Source organism: Pteronotus mesoamericanus, unplaced genomic scaffold, assembly GCF_021234165.1.
Source record: "Pteronotus mesoamericanus isolate MK-2021 breed Mesoamerican mustached bat unplaced genomic scaffold, CSHL_Meso_final contig_265, whole genome shotgun sequence".
Lineage (NCBI taxonomy): Eukaryota > Metazoa > Chordata > Mammalia > Chiroptera > Mormoopidae > Pteronotus > Pteronotus mesoamericanus.
In genome coordinates, this window is record NW_026555113.1 from 1,826,541 (window position 1) to 1,842,900 (window position 16,360).

Genomic DNA, 16,360 nt, shown 5'->3' on the forward strand with positions numbered 1-16,360 from the left:
TGACAGTGCCCCTTCCCTCCTCCCTGCCCCTGCCCACGGCCCTTCCACCTCCTGCTTCTGGGAGTTTGGCTATTTCCGATTCCACTGACGAGGAGAACCGTGCTGTACTTTGGCGACTGGCTTGCTGAACGTCCTCCAGGGTCATCTGCTGTGTCCTAGCATATCAAAGGCCCCTTCTTATGTAGGGCTGAAGAACGCTGCATTTCATGCGTGCAATCCATGTTCTCGATCCATTCACCCTTTGACAGGCATTTGGGTGTCTCCCACCTCCCGGCTGCTGAGCCATGAGCAAGTGGGTGTGCAAATGTCCCTTCCAGACCCTGCTTTTAATTATTTCTGGATACACACCCAGAAGCAGGGTGGCTGGCTCACATGGTACTTCTAGTTTGTGGTTGATTTTTTTTTTTAGAACCTCCATACTGTCTTGGTGGCTGTGTGCACCTTTCCATTCCTGCCAAGAGCGCAAGGTGGGGAGCCCACCTCCCCTGACCTGGCCACGCCCATTTCCTGTTTTGTTCCGTTTTTGTAACAGCCGTCCTGGAAGGTGAGAAGCTCCAGACTTGCATCTCCCCAACGAGCAGTGACGTCGGGCACCTTCCACGTGCTGAGGGGCACTGGTATCTCCCTCAGAGAAGTGTCTATGCAAGTCCTTCGCCTGTTTTCGAGTTGGACTTTCGTTGTTGTTGCTGTGTGCGTTGGGTGTGTTCTTCCCGCCCTGGGTAGGAGCCCCTCGCCAGAGACGCGCTTTGCACGTGCCCGCGTTGCCAGCGCCCCTCCTCGCTCTGCCCGCCGTCTCCTTTGCCGTGCAGAAGCGTCGACGGCCAAGGCGATCCGATCCCCCCGTTCTCGCATGGGTTGCCTGTGCTTTCGGTATCCTTGCAAGTCTCTTAAGCTGACTTTCGCCCAAGGGACTTCCGCCTGGGGACGAGGCGGGGGACGCACGGGCCCGCTCGCGTTCATCCCGGCCGCCTGTGCCCTCCTCACACTCGGAGGGGCCTGACCCTGGGCTCCGCCAGGGCTGGACAGGAGGCCTTGGGGCCGCTGCCTGAGGAGTGGGTGGGTGTCGATTGATTTGTTACCAACAGGCTTTCCCCTCGTTCTCTCAGTTCTGCCGGGGACACTTGCACAGGCCTAACACCCTGTTGGGGGAATGGAGGCGGGGCCTCCCCTTGCCTCCCCAGGCCCAGAGGTTCCCGGGGGGCGGGGCGCACTGGGATGCTCGCAGCAGGGGCGGGGGCGGAGCGGGGGCGGGAGGGACTCCAGGCCCGAGGCCCGCTTGGCTGCAGGAAAACCAGGGCTTGTCTGAAGACATGCCCCGTCCTCTTCGGGGCTCCGGCTGCGGGGGCCTGGCTGGGGTCCCGCAACCGGCCCTCCTGGCGCACGGGGTCCTCCAGACGATCGGGGCTGGCGGCGCTCATTACGCGGAATGAATTGTTCGTTGTGCCCGGAGTGGATGAGGACGAGCCAGTGATTATATTTAAATTTGCTATAATTGATTTGGGGAAGAGCTACTGTGACAAGAACGAATTGATCATTAAATTTATTAGCGAGATAAATTCCGCCGCGATTAAGCAGCTGGCTGGAGCGGCTGGGGCCGCGGGCCGCGCTGCCGGCCCGGCCGCCAAGTCCCCGCGCCAAGCCCGGGCTGGCTCGGCTGGGGGGGCGGGGCCGTGGCAATGACGTCCCTCGGTGCCCCCTTCCCCTTGTCGCCTGGGTAAAGGGACAGAACCCCGCTGAGGCCTCCCCCGCAAAGCGCTGCGTCCCGGTTGCCCGGCGTGGACGCGCGGGCGCCGCGGGAGCAGGGGGCGCGGGAATAAACGCCAGATGTGGGGCAGGCCCGGAAAACGATCGCTTCAGGCTGAACTCGCCAATGTGTTAGAAATTAAAACGAGACACGCGCAGGCTGCAGATTGCTTTTAACCCGAAGGCACGCCTTCCTCCTCTCTCCCACCCCCTCCCTCGGGCCCCCCGGCTTTCCCACCAGTTGCAAATCCAGCCCCGGCCCCCGCAGCACCTTTGGACCCCGAGGCGGCCAGGCCCGCGCCCAACCGCTGCTGCCGCCGGGCTCCGCGGCCGCGCCCGGGCCTGGGCCGGGGCGGATTTTATGGAAGGAGTCCGGGGTGATAATGAGCTGCCAGAGAGGATATTAATCTCACCCGGGCCTGGAGGCGGAGGCGTGGCCCCGCTGGCCTGCGCGTAATCACCCGAAGGAAACGCCGGGCCCTTCTGAACTCATTTATCAGCGGGGAGGGGGAGGGGAAGCAAAGGGGGTAGAGGCGCTCGCCCCGCGCCCAGGCGCCGGCCCGCGCGGGAGAAGGAAGGGGAAAGCGCCGCGGACCCCTGCAGAGGCCCGGGAGGCCCGGCTCCGCGGCGCGGGGGCAGGGCGGCCGGCCGGCCGGCGCGCACGCGGCCCGCATGTGTGCAGCACCTGCGCGGGCCTGGCCCGGCCCCGATTGATGACGCGCGCCGCCGAGGTTCTTCACCCGCAGCCACGCGGCCCGGGCGCGAAGCCTTTCCGTCGCCTTTGCCGCCCTCGCGGATATGTGCGCGCGCCCGTGCGGATCCCAGAAAACCGGGCCAGGCCGGCGCTCGGAGGTCCCCGCTGGGGAAGGGGAAGCGCAGTCTCCTGCGAAGCCATGGGGCGGGGGACGCGCGCGCAAGCGGCGGCCTGGCCGCCCCGAGGACCCCAGGTGCCGGTCCAGCTTATGTTCGGGACCATTCAGAGCGTGTTTCCATTTCGGGAGCGCCAGTGAAGCCAGAAGACCCTCAAGGAAACAGGAAAATAAACACAAGGTCCAGAGCCGCTCTTCGGGGGGCGGCGTCCGGGACAGCTGCGAGCCAGGCCCCGGCTGCGCGCACACCTGGTCTCAGGTGCTTCTCCCGACACTTCGCACCTGCGACCCCCCGGCAGCGGAATGCAGCTCCCCGCCCGTTCCGGGCGCAGGAGGCGGCGGCGGGCCTCCCACGCGGCTGCGCCCCGGGACTCAGATTCCCCCCTCCGGCCGGGGAAGCCCGCGGAGCGCGGCGCGGCCGCCCGCCTTCCACCACAGAGACTGGGAGGCCCGTGTGGTCGCGCCCCCCAAGGGATCTACACGCTTCTCCAGTAAAAAACCAATTTATTTTACATTCCATCGTGGGCGATGGGAGAAGCTAAATAATTTAGCATGCATACGTAGACGTTTCTTTTTATATATAAATACAATGTACAAAAATAAAGACAGTACAGTTTTGAGATTTCCAGCAGTTTGCACGCTCATGACATCGCTGCCCCTCCCCGCCCCCCCAAGATACATAAGCACAAAACATTTCTTTTTTTTTTTTTTCTTTTCCAAGACTCAGCAGAACGGCGTTTCCAGAGAAGGTTTCAAGTTTCGGGGTCGGTTAACACTGTCGGTTTCCGCCTTCTCCGCTCTGGAAGGGGAGCTGGGAGGCCTCCCTGGTGGCCGTGGGGGTCTTCTCACAAGTCCCGCCCCCCACCACTACCCGAAATTAAATTTAGAAGAACCAGAGTTCAGGTCTGAACCCGCGGGGCCTCCCTCTCTGACCCGGGAAGGGCGGACAGGCGCTGCGGCCACGCGGGCCGCCTCCCTGGGGGCCCCGCGGGGGCTGCACGGGGCACCAGGCGGAGGCGCCCAGGGATCCCTGCGTCCCTGTCGCTGGCCCGGGTCCTACTGGGGCGGGGGCTGGTGCCCGGGCCTTGGGGGCGGGGAGTCGGCCCCCGAGGAGCAGTCGGAGGAGGCGGCGTGCGTGCTGGCGCCGTTGCTGTAGGGGAAGTGGTCTTCGTCCTCGTCCTCTTCGTCCTCCTCCGGGTCACTGTCCCTCAAGTCCCGCAGGCGCCGCGCGCCACCCTTGTCCCCCGGCGCCGGCGGCCCCAGCAGCCCCTCATCACCCTTGTCCTCCGCGGCGCCACCCCGGCCCGCGCCCCCGCCGCCCCTCTGCTTCTCCGCCTCCTGCGCCGCCTGCTCTTTGGCCTTTTTGCTGCGTTTCCACTTCATCCGCCGGTTCTGGAACCAGATCTTCACCTGGGGGCACAAGGGGGTCAGACGCTGCCTCTCCATCCCCTTCGGTCCGATTCCCGGCCCCTTGGGGGTTCAGGTCGCAGGCCGCACACTCCTGGGGCTGCCGCGCCCCTGCCCGGAGGTCCGGGCGCCCTGGTTCCGCGGAGGAAGGCCGGGGCAGCTCGGTGTGCCCGGGAATCGCGAGATGCTCCCTCCTCTTTCTGGGACAAACGGCCTTGCTTGTGGCCTGCAGGGGCCACCTGCTTCCGGATGTGGAAGGGCAGGGGCGTTGTAAAGGCAGATCCCTGGGCCTGGCCCCAACCTCCCGAATGGGACCTCGGGGCGCAGCCGCAGAGCCCGGGCCTGGCCGGCACCGGGGCCCTCTCCCCAGACACTAACCCGCACCCAACGGTGGGAACGGAGCAGCTCAGGCCGCGCAGGGGCTCAGGGCTGCAAGGACAGAGGTGACAGTGTCCCCCGAGGCCAGGATGTGCTGGGGCGCTGGGGGGCCAGCTCACCTGGGTCTCCGTGAGCATCAGCGACGTGGCCACCTCGAAGCGCTTGGGCCGGGACAGGTACTTGTTGAGCTTGAACTGGTGCTCCAGCTCCAGCAGCTGCTGGCTGGTGAAGGCCGTGCGCGGCCGGCGGCACTTCCCCAGGAGGTTCGACTGCGCCTGGGCTGCGGGGCGGGACAGGAGGGGGCCGTGGGGCGCAGCCTGGCTGTCTCGGGCCCACTCCCGTCCGGCCCACCAGCGGGGACCTGCAGCCTGGTGCCTCTTCCCTCCCTGTCAGGGGCCCCTCCCCAAGGGCCCAGGCCGGCGGGGCGCCCAGGCCCTGGAGGGAAGGCGACCGCAAGGTTTGGGTTTCCTGGGGCCACATCTTTTTCTCTCAGGCTGGGCCTGGGTGTCCGATTAAAAGGAACCTATCGCCCGGGTGCGCCCTCTTCCCCGGGGTGGGCGCTGGCAGGAAGGAGGGCGACAGGCCAGAAGCAGAGGCCTGAGGGACCCACCACCTCCCACTGCTCACCCGCCTCCCTCAGCTCAAGCCCAGATCCCGACGGCTTCCCTGGAATCGGGGCCTCCTCTCCAGCGAGGGGCTGGCAGGCTCCTTAAGTACAAAGGGTGGAGGAGAAGGGGAAGGAAGGAAGGAAAGAAGGAAAGAAGGAGGGAGAGGGAGGGAAGGGGGAGGGAGGAAGGGAGGCGAGGACCTAACTAACGCTGGGCCTACACGGGGCTGGCAGCCACAAACCTTCCCTCACTTAACGTGTGCGCTTGACAACCTGCCCCCAGGCACGGAGGGGCCCCGGCCGTGGCGGCGACTGGAAACCTTTTCGGGACAATTCTCGTCATGCAAATGAGCGACCTGGGCAGGGGGGACTCCGCTTTCCGGGAGTTCAAGGGGGTCTCTCGCTTTATTTACAAAATTTCACGGGGTTACAGCACCGGGAACTTTATGGCTTCAAAACGAGGCTTCCCTTGATTTCCCAGGAGCCTGGCGAGTGTCAGACAATAAAAGAAAAGAAAGAAGAAAAGAGGCCTGCGCCGAGGCGCGGCTCCCCCGGGAGGGCAATTTGCTTTATGGGAGGCCCACGCCCCCCGCTTTAGCCAAACAAGGCCCCGAATTCCCAACTTGACAATACAGGAGAACTTTAATTAAAACGCCGGCTCCGAAGGGACCATTTGGGAAATGCCATCCAACAGCAGAGACGGCCAATTAAAGGAACTGAACAGGTTTTCCGGCGACCAGAGAGGGGCTCGGGACACATTCCTCGCCGGGCCGGCTCAGGACGGCCCTCCGGGGCTCCTGCTTGCATTCCTTCCCGGACTGCGGGCTGGCTGGGCTTTACCTCGGCCACCTCGGGGTCAAAATTGGGAAGCAGAGCCGGGCAGCATGTTGGCAGAGGGACATGGCTTTAATGGATTTTCCGAGCAACCTTGGGCTCCATGAAGGCCTGGGGAGGCACCTGGGTGGCTGCAGAACCCAGCACGGGGCGTGGGGGGGGGGTTGCGCCAGTGTGGAACCCCCCCATACACATATGCAGTGGGAGGGTCTGGGGAAGACACATCAGAATGAGAAACCGGGGAGAAGCGGGTGCTGGGCACCAGGCCGCACGGGCGCCTGGTTTGGCTGACCTGGACCGGTTGTGCCTGAACCCACAGCCCCCCAGCTGAGAGGTGAGAGCGAGCTTCCCGGCTCCTTGGTGGGGGCTCCCGAGGAGGGAGCGCCTTCCCACTGGGAAGGGCTGGGCGGCCCCCAGGGCGGCCGGGAGCAGAGCAGAGGCCAGGGTGGCCGCAGACAAATAGGGCCCTCGCGGGGGGCTTTCTCGCAGGGCTGTGCCTTCTGCGGCCCTGCGGGGGCCCTGGCCGCTCCCTGCTCACTCCCAGCCGCGGCTTCTAACAGAGGGGTCTGAATTGTGGCAAGTGTTTATTTCTGTTTTCTTTTTGGCTTTTCCCTCTCCCATGCCTGCATCTCCTCAGTCTAAACAAATCCACTCAGACAGAAACAATGGGGTCTCTTTGTTTGGGTGTTGGGCGCTGGAGGCATGGAGCCTTCTGCGTCTTCCTCGGAGGCTGGCCGGGTGGGGCCGCGCGGGAGACCCAGGCTCTCCACAGTGCGCAGTCCCCGCGCCGGCACAGCCAGCGCCTGCCCAGGCCTCGGCGAGGCGCCCCGCCTGCGTGGTGGTTAGCACAACGCTCCCAGTCCACCGGGTCTCCGTCCTTGGTGTTGGAGGCAGCCGGCCCTCCCTCTCTCCTACCTAGGGAAGGGGGTTCGCTTCTGGGTTGGGCGCCCCCAATTCAAAGCGGGCACCTGCTGCTTAGAGTCCCTGCAACGGGGCCCTAAAGGAGGGCGCACCTCCCGGCCCACACGTGCCCATGCGCCACGGCTGGGTTCAGGCCAGGCCACCCGCCTTCCCCGCTTCACACCCTGGACTCAGCGCCCTTCCAGAGGCGGGCAGAGCGCGCAGAAGGGCCCGGAGGCCCTGGCCTCTCCGAGCCCGTTTTTCTCCGGCTGCTCTGGGTCTCTCCCTCTCCTGGGAGGGACCAGGGGTCTCTCCAGACCCCGGAATGTGGGGCAGAGTCACGCCTGTTTCCCTGGGTGGGAGCGCCCGGCGCCTGGCCCCCAGGCCCGCCTGACCCAGGGCGCCCTGAGCCGCTCCTTCCCCGTCCGCTTCCTCCTCCCCTAGCCTGCCGGTTAATCATTAGATTGGAGCCTCTCTCCTCCAGCCGCCTCCAACCGTAGAAAGAGAAAGGAGGCGAGGCCCGCGCGTGGCCATTTTAATACTTCGCTGCCGATCACACCCCGCGCAGCCCTCACGAGTCCACGCAGGCCCCGGGCAGAGCCAGGCGGCTCCGCGGCGCTGGCGGAGCTCGCCCCGGGCAGAGAGCGAGGGCACAGAGGGGCCGGGTGGAGGCGGTCGGATGTGGCGAGAGAACCGCGTGCCGGCAACCCCCCGCCCCGCTTTTCCCTCCCTCCCTGGCCCCAGGGCTGCGCGGCACTCACAGTTGAAGTCGGGCATCTTGGGCAGGATCATGCCCGCGGTGGACGCGCGCAGCCACTGGTCCAGCTGGAAGGTGCCGGCGCCCAGCTTGATGGGGTCGACGGGGTGCGCGGGGTGCGCGCCCTGCACCTGCGGGTACGAGTAGGAGAGCGCCGGGTGCTGGCCGGCCAGGACCGCCGCCGCCGCCGCCGCCGAGTAACCGTAGACCGGGTGACCGTAGAGCGCCGCTTGCGCAGGGAGTCCCGCGCCGCCCTGCGCGCCCCCCGGGTGCAGCCCCAGCGCCAGGCTCCCCGCGGCGGCGGCGGCGGCGGCGGCGGCGGCACCCGGGTGCGCGTGGTGGTGCGGACCCCCGGGCCCGCCGCTCGCGCCGCCCGCGCCCAGGAAGCCGGGCTTGGGCAGCAGCGCGCCGTGCGCGGCCAGCAGGCGCGGCGGCGACGGGCTCTCGGCTCTCAGGCGGTCGGCCGGCGCCGCGGGCGGCTCCGAAGACGTGGGGCTGCAGCCGCCGCTCGCCCCGCTGCTGGCCCCGCCGCCGCCCGGGCCAGACGCGGCGGCCGCGAGCGAGGTGACCAGGGCCAGCGGCGCGGTCTGCGCCGAGGCCGCTCGCGGGGGGTCCACGGCCAGCAGCGCGTCGATGCGGAAATTTTTGGATTTTTCCATCGGCTCGCGGGGGCTGGCGATCGGGGCCGGGCGGTGGGTGGCGCGGCCGTGTGCGGACGCGCGGAGTCCGTGCGTGGCGCGGCAGCCCGAGGGCTCGGTATTGTTATGATGATTATTTGCCAATAATCAAAGTCGCCGCCGGGAACTCAGCCGAGAGTGACCATGTCCGGAGCCTCCTCCGCGCGGGCCCCGCCCCGGCCGCGCTCCCACGCGCTCGCAGAAACTCCACGCGAGTGCTGGGGCGCCGGGCGGAGGCCGCTGGCGCCGTGCTGGGGACCCGCGCCCCTGCGCGCACTTGAAGCGCAGCGCGGCCGCGGATTGGCGCGCGCGGGGGGGCCCGGGGAGGGGCGCCGGCTCGGCCATTGGTCGGAGGGCGCACCTGTCACCGTCGCGGCCGCCCGCCGCCCCGCCCCTGCGCCGCGGGGTCCTAAACGGCCCGGGTTGTGGAGCCGGGGTGGTGGGGAGGGGACAGCGACAGGGGTTGGGAAGTTCTGACCCGCAACCGCGGGTCCCAGCTCGCTTTCCTTCGGGTGAAGAGCAGGGTGGCGGGCACCGGCGACCCCGGGTTCCCCGTGTGTGGCGGGGAGAGTCCGGCCTCCGAGGCACGCGCTCCCGCGCTGCGCTCGTGTCACCTAGGGCCAGCAGAGCGCGTCCTCTCCCGCCTCCCGGCCGGCAGCGGAGTTTGTCCACTTCTGCACCGGGGAACCCTCGCTGCCTCCAGACGCAGCCGCTCTGCTCGGTGACTGCAGCGCAGAGAAGAGCGTTCCGGTCCCCAAGCCCCACTCCCGGGCCTCCGCGGCCCGCAGCAGCGGTCTGTGTCCCTGTCACCAGCCCTCTGCAGGTGGGACCTTCTCACCTCCTCTGGGAAGTGCTGCGCGTTTCAGGTGTCGTGTGGGGGCACGGCCTTGCGCGCGTGTGCGTGAGTCGGCGGGCCACAGAGGTCGCCGCGCGCCCCTGCCCGGCCGAGGCGCGGCGGGCAGCGTCTGCGTGTCTGCGGCCTGCGGACCCCGGCCGACCTGGTGACCTGTTCACCTCGCAGGCAGCGGGTCCTCGGCGGCAGCCCTTTCTTCCTCTCTGCCAGGGGATCCCCACAAGCTTGCAGGGGACAGTATCCACCTCGGGGCCAGTCGTTGCCCTGAGGCCGGCGGCGCTGACCCTGGCTGGCCGCCAGGCCCCGCGCAGCACGATGCTGTCGGTGGCCCTGGCCTGCCTGCGGCGACCGGGAAAATCAGCCGGAAGGCTGATCGAGGTGGTGGCCTGAGAATCCAGACCCGTCCCCCGGACGCACGCTGCAAATATTTACAGTAAAAGCACTTACAAGGGCTTTTCTAAGCGGAGAGAACCGGCACGCAGGTGACCCCGGCGCCAGGCTTTGGCAGTGGCTCCGTTAGCCGGAGCCATCTCCCAAGACGGGGACGCGGGAAGGAGCTTCAGGTTCTGGAGGCCTGGCTTCTCGGGCAGGTGAGAGGTGCGCAGAGGGCAGGAAGGGGCCTGGGGAGGGGACCCGCTCAGCGCCAGGAACACGGTGGAGTTGGCGGGTCAGGTTGCCCCCGGAGGGATTGTTTTCAAAAGTAAATACTGTGTAGGGCCGGCGCTGTTTATCCTCAGGGGGCGATTTCCCCCACGCACGAGTTGACTGCAGGAATTCGGTTGCGGGGAGTCCTGCCTCTTTCCCTTTACGACCCGGCCAGCGACCCACGGAACCAGCGGGGCGATTGGGAGGCAGCTCTGGCCCCCGAGACCTGCGGCAAATGTTACGCAGCGTTGCAAAAACCGACGCGAACTTGCAAATAGGAAGGGCAGCGTTCACACGGTGTTGCTGCCTGCGGGGGACATCTTTCTGAGCAAATACAAAGGCAGTCCTGCCTCTGGGTGCAGAGAGGGGAACACTCCCCGTTCTGCGTGCCGTGAGCTTTCTAGAAGTCTCTCCCTCAGCCTCAGTTGCACAGAGGGCAGGTTCAGAGAGGCCTGAGACTGCCCTCCCCAGCGCACCGTCCAGCCTCCGGACGCGGACCAGGCCAGGTCTGGCGGTGGGGGGCCGCGCTGCCCCGCCCCGCCCTCCTCTGCCCCAGCTCTCTGTCTCCTTTGCCTCCTACCTGGCGCTTTGGGGAAGAAGGGGTACGCAGAGACCGGAGATGCCGAGCTTGTCCAGGCCAGGGAGCCTCCGTCCTTCCTGGAGGGGGGTCTTGGGTGTCATTCTGTCTCCCCAAGACAGAGAGCGATTGGGCCCCCCCCACAGGGCCTTCAGGGTCTCGTCACCTCTCCCTTCCTCTCTGCAGGGACAGGTCTCAGGGCTCCCACCCTCCGGTGAGGCTGGGGGGGAGTGATCACCAACTAACCCCCACCCGTCGGCCCTGGCGGCCGCTGCTGTCTTCCCTCCTCTGCCCCCCACCCAACCCTGGACGCTGGATGGCCCCTTCCAGGCCCCAGGGCCCGTTCAGCGGGGGATGGGTCTGCTGTCCAGACTCCCCCCCCACCAAAGTCATCGTGTTTTATGGCTCCCAGAGGGCTGACCCACCGCCTTTGTTCCCCAGTGCCCTGCTCTCAAACTGCGACCCCCTCCCCCAGCCCCCGGCCCCTGGGAGCGCTTCCTGGTGCACAGGCAGGAAGTCCAGGCCCAGGTTCACCTGGTGTGACCCCCTGCACACCGGCGGGGCCCAGAGAGGTGACCGCGAGGGCTGAGCCTGTCCGCTGCGGCAGGTCCTGGCCGCCCCTCCAACTGCAGTGGCACCCGGCTGTCCTTGCCCCTTTATTTTGGTGAATTTCTGCGGCTTTGTCTAGAAAAGTCCGCAGCCGACCCAATGGACTCGATGAAGCTCAAGGGCTTTTAAGGGACCGCATATATGTTGAGACTAAGCGGATACATGTCGGAAGTTCTCTCTGAGCTGCTGTGTGGAGAGAGGGGGCGGCCTGGGAAGCTGGGGTCTTTGTGTGGTTTACTGGGGGGGCGGGCGGGAGGGGGGAGAGCACACGGGCCCTTCCAGTTCCCAGCATCTGTGTTGACCCAGCCCAGCTCCTTTGAAGACGGTGTGGGGCCATCGGAGGGGGAGCTGGCCGCAGCGGGAGGTCACTGGTTTGGCTGCCCCGTCTCTGGTCAGGCTTCTGGCCCTTGGTCCTGGGGCGGCCGGCGGCACCCCCCGCAACACAGCGAGGCAGCACCGGCCTGGTGTGCTGTCCACCCGCCTGGCTCCCCCCACGCCCGCCCACCCCTTCTCTTCCAGAGGGTCTTCCTTCAAGGTCTGGATGCTTCCTGCCACCGCCCTTTCTCCCACTACTCAAGGGAGGGTGGGAATCTATGCAAACAGTCGGCCGCCCATCCCGCCTGGAAATGGGCGTTGATGCATTTGTTAACGGGACCGGGGGTGCGGCAGCATTAGCTGCGCGAAAACCCAGCAACCTGCCAGCCTCCTGGTTTTGGAAATTTCCTGATAAATATACAAAGGCGTATGTTGGCGTGTTCCGAGGCAGGACGTGGGCACCAGCTTGGCCATGTGTAACCCTTCTGCGCACGGGGAGCGGGTGACCGGGGGCGCCTCCCCCCTGTTTCCGAGCGGAGGCTCCCACCACGGATACCCTGGGCCGCTCGCTCGCCTGACCTGCTGAACTCTCTGACCTGCTGAACTCCTGTTCGGAGTGGGAGTGTCGTTTAGTTAAACTGAAGTGTAACCTCTCCGGGCTTCCTTCGGGAAGCCGGCTCGCGGGCGCTGTGCGCCCTGCCTGGGGTCGGGGCCTAAGCTCGCGCGGCGGGGCCCCAGCGACGATGCTGGAGGAGGGCGGTGCAGGCCTGCGGGTCGGGGCAGCCCTGTCCAGCGCCGGGGACAGTGTGGGGCGAGCTCCGCGCCCGGGAGGGGTCCCGCGCTGCAGGCCCTGCGACCCCCGGGGTCACCGGAAGGGGAGCGCGGTGGGCGGGGTGGGTCCGCGCAGGTGTCTCCGCCCCCACACAGCTCGGAGGGCCGAAGGTGTCACTTCGTTCGCAATGCGCTTTGATGTGCTAACCTCCTCCCTGACCCGGCTGCTCGCCTTTAAAGGGCCTGGAGAGGCTGGGACCCCGCAGACCCAGCGCTCTGACGGGAGGCCCTTCTGCCTCTGCCCACGCCCCCGCCCCCACCCCAGGTCCCGCGCTGGGCGCCTTGTCTCGTGGCCCCTCCCTGGGGGCCTCGCCCTCTACTCCTGGATGCCTGTCGCAGCGACCCCGGTGTCTGGGGGTTCCCTCGGCCACGGAGGGCCCAGGCTGCAGACGCCGTCCCCAAACGGGGTGTCATGGGGCTGGGGCTGGTGAGGGACCCCAGGGTTGCTGCAGGACACAAACGCGTAAAACCCCAGCGACCCCGGGCCTCCTGTGTTTTGAAAATCCCTCCAGATGCGGCATTTTTTTTGCATGACGCTCAGACCCTGGGCGGCCTCCCTGCCTCTCCAGACACCCCCGGGAAGGACGGGCGTGGCCAGGGGCCTCGTCACTGGGTCCCCGGGAGCACCCGGCCGCAGGTACCCCTCTGACCCTGAGACCCAAGGCATTCCCAGCCAGGTGACAGGCGAAACAACCCCCCAACGGATTCAGGGAGGAGGGAGCCGCTTGCAGGAGCCCCTTCCGGCACAGCGTGGGGCGACCACCCTCGGCAGAGAGCGAAAAGCTCCTGGGAGCAGGGTGCCTTCTTGCTGGAGGATTTTAACATGATTTACTTTTGCTCCCGCAGGTTCGTGCTGCTGTCATGAGCGAGGTTCACACCCCCCGCCGCGGGGCGGCTCTCCCAGCAGCCGTGGCCGGGCCAGGCCTCTCCGACGGAGCCAGCGCCCACTCGGGCCTGCAGTTCGCGGTGAGTGAGCCTCCCCGGCGGCCCAGGGGGTCTTATTTTAAGATGGACAACAGTGCCCACCTGGGAGTGTCTCCTCCTCCAGGGCTGACTTTCTAAGGGCTCCACAGAGCTGGTCAGGCAGCGTTTGCCAGAGGCTGGGTGGGCACACTTCTCTGTCCCCCACCCCCAGCAGGGGGAGGCCAGGGCCACCTGGCCAGCGACCGCGGCTGCGGTGGGTACACAGGGAAGAGACACAACTAACAACAGACGCGGTCCCGACGCCGTAGCGCTTCGCTGCGTGAACTTTTTAGTGCCTTCTGACTCGAAATTACGGCTGAATAGTCACACTAATGTACAGCTCCACGGTGGGTAATGGCAGGAAGTCGTCGCTAATTGGTCTATTTAGCAGTTGCTGAGGTGGCAGAAGCTGCGGCTGCCGGTGGGAGGGAGGGCGGGGGTGGGGGGGTGGAGAGAGAGACTCGCGCCCGCGGCTCCTCCCAAGATGGCCAACGGTGCCTTCGGTCAAGTTCACCTCTTTCAACCCTGCCCCCACCTCTCCCCCCAGGGGCGCGTTCAGAGCCAGGGACAGAGCTCAGGCTTGGGCCAGGCATGGGAAGGGGGTCCTGTATGCCAGTCTCAGCTGGCTCGCCGGAGCCCTTAATCCCGCTGGGGCTGGTGGGGAGCGGGGTCTGTTGGAGTAAGGAGACCCTCTCGCATTTTGGAGGAGCCCCCAATCCGTCCCACCATCTGAACGGGGGCCCCGTCCTCCAAGGGGAACCGACGGAGACCCTGAGCGCCCCGCACCGCACACACAGTGACCCCGGTGACCCCCCCAGGATGTCCCCAACCAGCCGCCAGATTTGGCCGCCCTTCCCTCCGTGCGGTCCGAGCAGCTAGGCCAGCGGTGAAGAGCGTGCTCCCAGCCCCTCCTGCCGCTGGGCACAGGCGGGCGGGCGGGCCCTCTGCCCAGCACCCGCCGCAGGAGGCCCCGCTGACCTCGACCCCCACAGTCACCGTCGCTGTTAAGCTCCACCCCCTCCACGGCCTCTGACCCTGCTGGGCCCCCGCTGCGGAGCCCCGAGCAGCAGGGAGGCGGGCTGGCAGTCGCCGGGAACCTCTGGGGCTGGGGCTCCCGGCTTCTGACGTGGCCCCTTGGCGGGTCTCCCCTCCTTTTCCTGCATGCAGGCCCCTCCCGGGCTGGGGGTGAGGGAGTGGAGGTGACGGGGTGGGGGCGGGGGAGGCCCCGTGACCCTCTCGCCCTCCTCCGTCAGCCTGGCTGAAGCGCGCGCGGTGTCATTTGGCTAATGAACTCGTTAGAGGCCCCTGGCGACCCTCCCTGGCCTGCCCTCAGCCCATCTGGGAAATTCCGCTGAAAGGCAGGGGAGGCCCGGCCCGCCGCCGTCTGGCGTTGCAGAAGGGTGCAGACCGGTGGCGCGGGGCCCCTACATTACACTAATTACCCGGCCGAACAGGTGGCCCGCTCCGGCGGCCGCGCACATCTGGGCCTCGGAGCCCCGGTGTCCAGGGGAGGACCGCGGCCGCCGCCCGGGGAGCCCGGGAGGGTGCAGAGGGGCCTTCTGCGCCTGCGTTGTCCCCAAGGCCTGGCGGGCGCCCCGCGAGGCCGCGCGCCCTGCGTGGAGCAGCCTGCTGCTGCCCGAGCCCGTGGGAGGGGGTGTGGGCAGAACCTCGAACTCTCAGCCTGCGCACTCCGAGGTTGGCGCAAACCCTGACGCTGGGGCGCGTGCGCCCCCCCAGTCTTGTGTGTGTGCACGCGTGTGAGCATGTGTGTGAGCATGTGTGTGTGTGAGTGTGCGTGGCGGCTCCCAGTTGTCCCTGCCCACCGCGTGGGCATTGTCCTCCAGCGCGGGCGCTGGGCCGCCCACGTTCCCAGGCCCGGCGGTGGCAGAGCAGGCCGGAGGTCCCCGCTGGGCTGCTAAAAAGAGCCGCAGCCCAGGCGCCGGGCCAAGCCTATTGCCAAAAACACATATTACACTGCGACATTCTGTAAATGAGATAATGATACATAAACCCGGATGATAGATGTGACATGCCTGATATGTCTTCTCTAAATTAGCTGCTCGCATCGACTGCTAATAATGGTGAGTTTATGAAAGCAATTTCAGTGCACAATGCGAGAGGGTCTTCTTACTCTAATCAGCCTGCCGCGGTTAATGGATGAGGGGGTCAGGCTGAGAATTATTGACACGCCCGTGCCCTTAACCTGTTTCCCAATAAAGCTGATTAGTTTTTGTCAATTCATCAGCTAACCACTCTGGCTGGAACTGCATCAAAGCCTTATTTGCTCAGGGGAAATCAACAAGTCACAGATCAGCTCCATTAAGGGGCTGCGGGGCCAGGACGCCCCAGGGACCTCCCACGCGCCTCATGTGCCCCCCAAACTACGACAGCATCGGATACGGCCAAGTTTCTGGGTCTAAAGACAGCCATCCCTTTCTCCAAGGGCCCAGGAGGGGCCTCTGTGGCCCAGGCTTTGCGGCAACCCTCCTGGGCCCTGGTGGTCCCAGTTTGCTCGGGGCTCAGCACAGTCGCCCCAAGGTCAGGCGAACTCAGGAAGGAGAGTCCAGCGGGACGTTGCGGGGGGCGGGGGGGGCGGAGGAGGAATCTGGGGGTCCACAAATTGTCAACCCAGGCGGCACGCTCTCCTGCGGGTCCTCACCAGGCCACCGAAGGGCGAGGAAGGCAGGACATGTGTGTCCCCGGCAGCTGGGGCCTGAGGGCACCCATAGGCAGAACTGCCCCGGCGCCCAGGTGACCTGACCTCGAGGGACCTCAGCAAGTGTGTGGAAGGGGCACAGGGCCACCCTGGAGGGCACCTGGGCGGGAGCCCCGGGTCACTGCCCCCCCACTCCCCGCCACCCCCCCACCCCCCCATGGCCCGCAGGCCTGGGACTCCTGCCGGCGGCTGTGGAGGCGGCCTGGCTCCCCCCTCCCCCGCCCTCCGCGGGGGAGGGGACCGCGCGCTGTCCCTTAGAGCCCTGGCCACCGCCACCGCCTGCCCCATCCCCCCTCACTTTAATTTCATTAAAACAGAGCATGAATATTTCTATTAAACCTAAAATGAAATATGAAGCCATTGAGACTCTGCCTGCACCAATCACCCAGATTTATGACTTTTATTCATCACATCAAGGGCTTGGAAAAATGAATTTTCTTCACCCAGGAAGGAAATAAAACCTCAGGCTTGGTCATTTCCAGAAAGCTGTTAATTTGACCATGTGGTAATTACTTTCACAATTAACTAAAATACAAATCAAATTGACAAATTGGGCTAGTTTATATATTAATTAGCCCGCTTAAATTTATTCATTATGAAAAGACAATTTAAGGGGACCTGCGGTGTCTGTTTTATTGCAATAAATTATTGTTAGGAAATGGGTCTAATAAAATATCTT

General features: G+C 65.9%; 1 protein-coding gene across 1 annotated transcript; it reads right to left on the reverse strand.

Moving 5' to 3' along the window:
* Window positions 1-3,668: 3,668 nt before the first annotated feature.
* On the reverse strand, window positions 3,669-8,154 carry MNX1 (motor neuron and pancreas homeobox 1). Its single transcript, XM_054574783.1, has 3 exons — window positions 7,500-8,154; window positions 4,517-4,677; window positions 3,669-4,022 (listed from the first exon to the last, which is right to left on the reverse strand). Exons 1-3 carry the CDS (start codon window positions 8,152-8,154, stop codon window positions 3,669-3,671), a joined length of 1,170 nt encoding a protein of 389 aa, XP_054430758.1.
* Window positions 8,155-16,360: the final 8,206 nt, after the last annotated feature.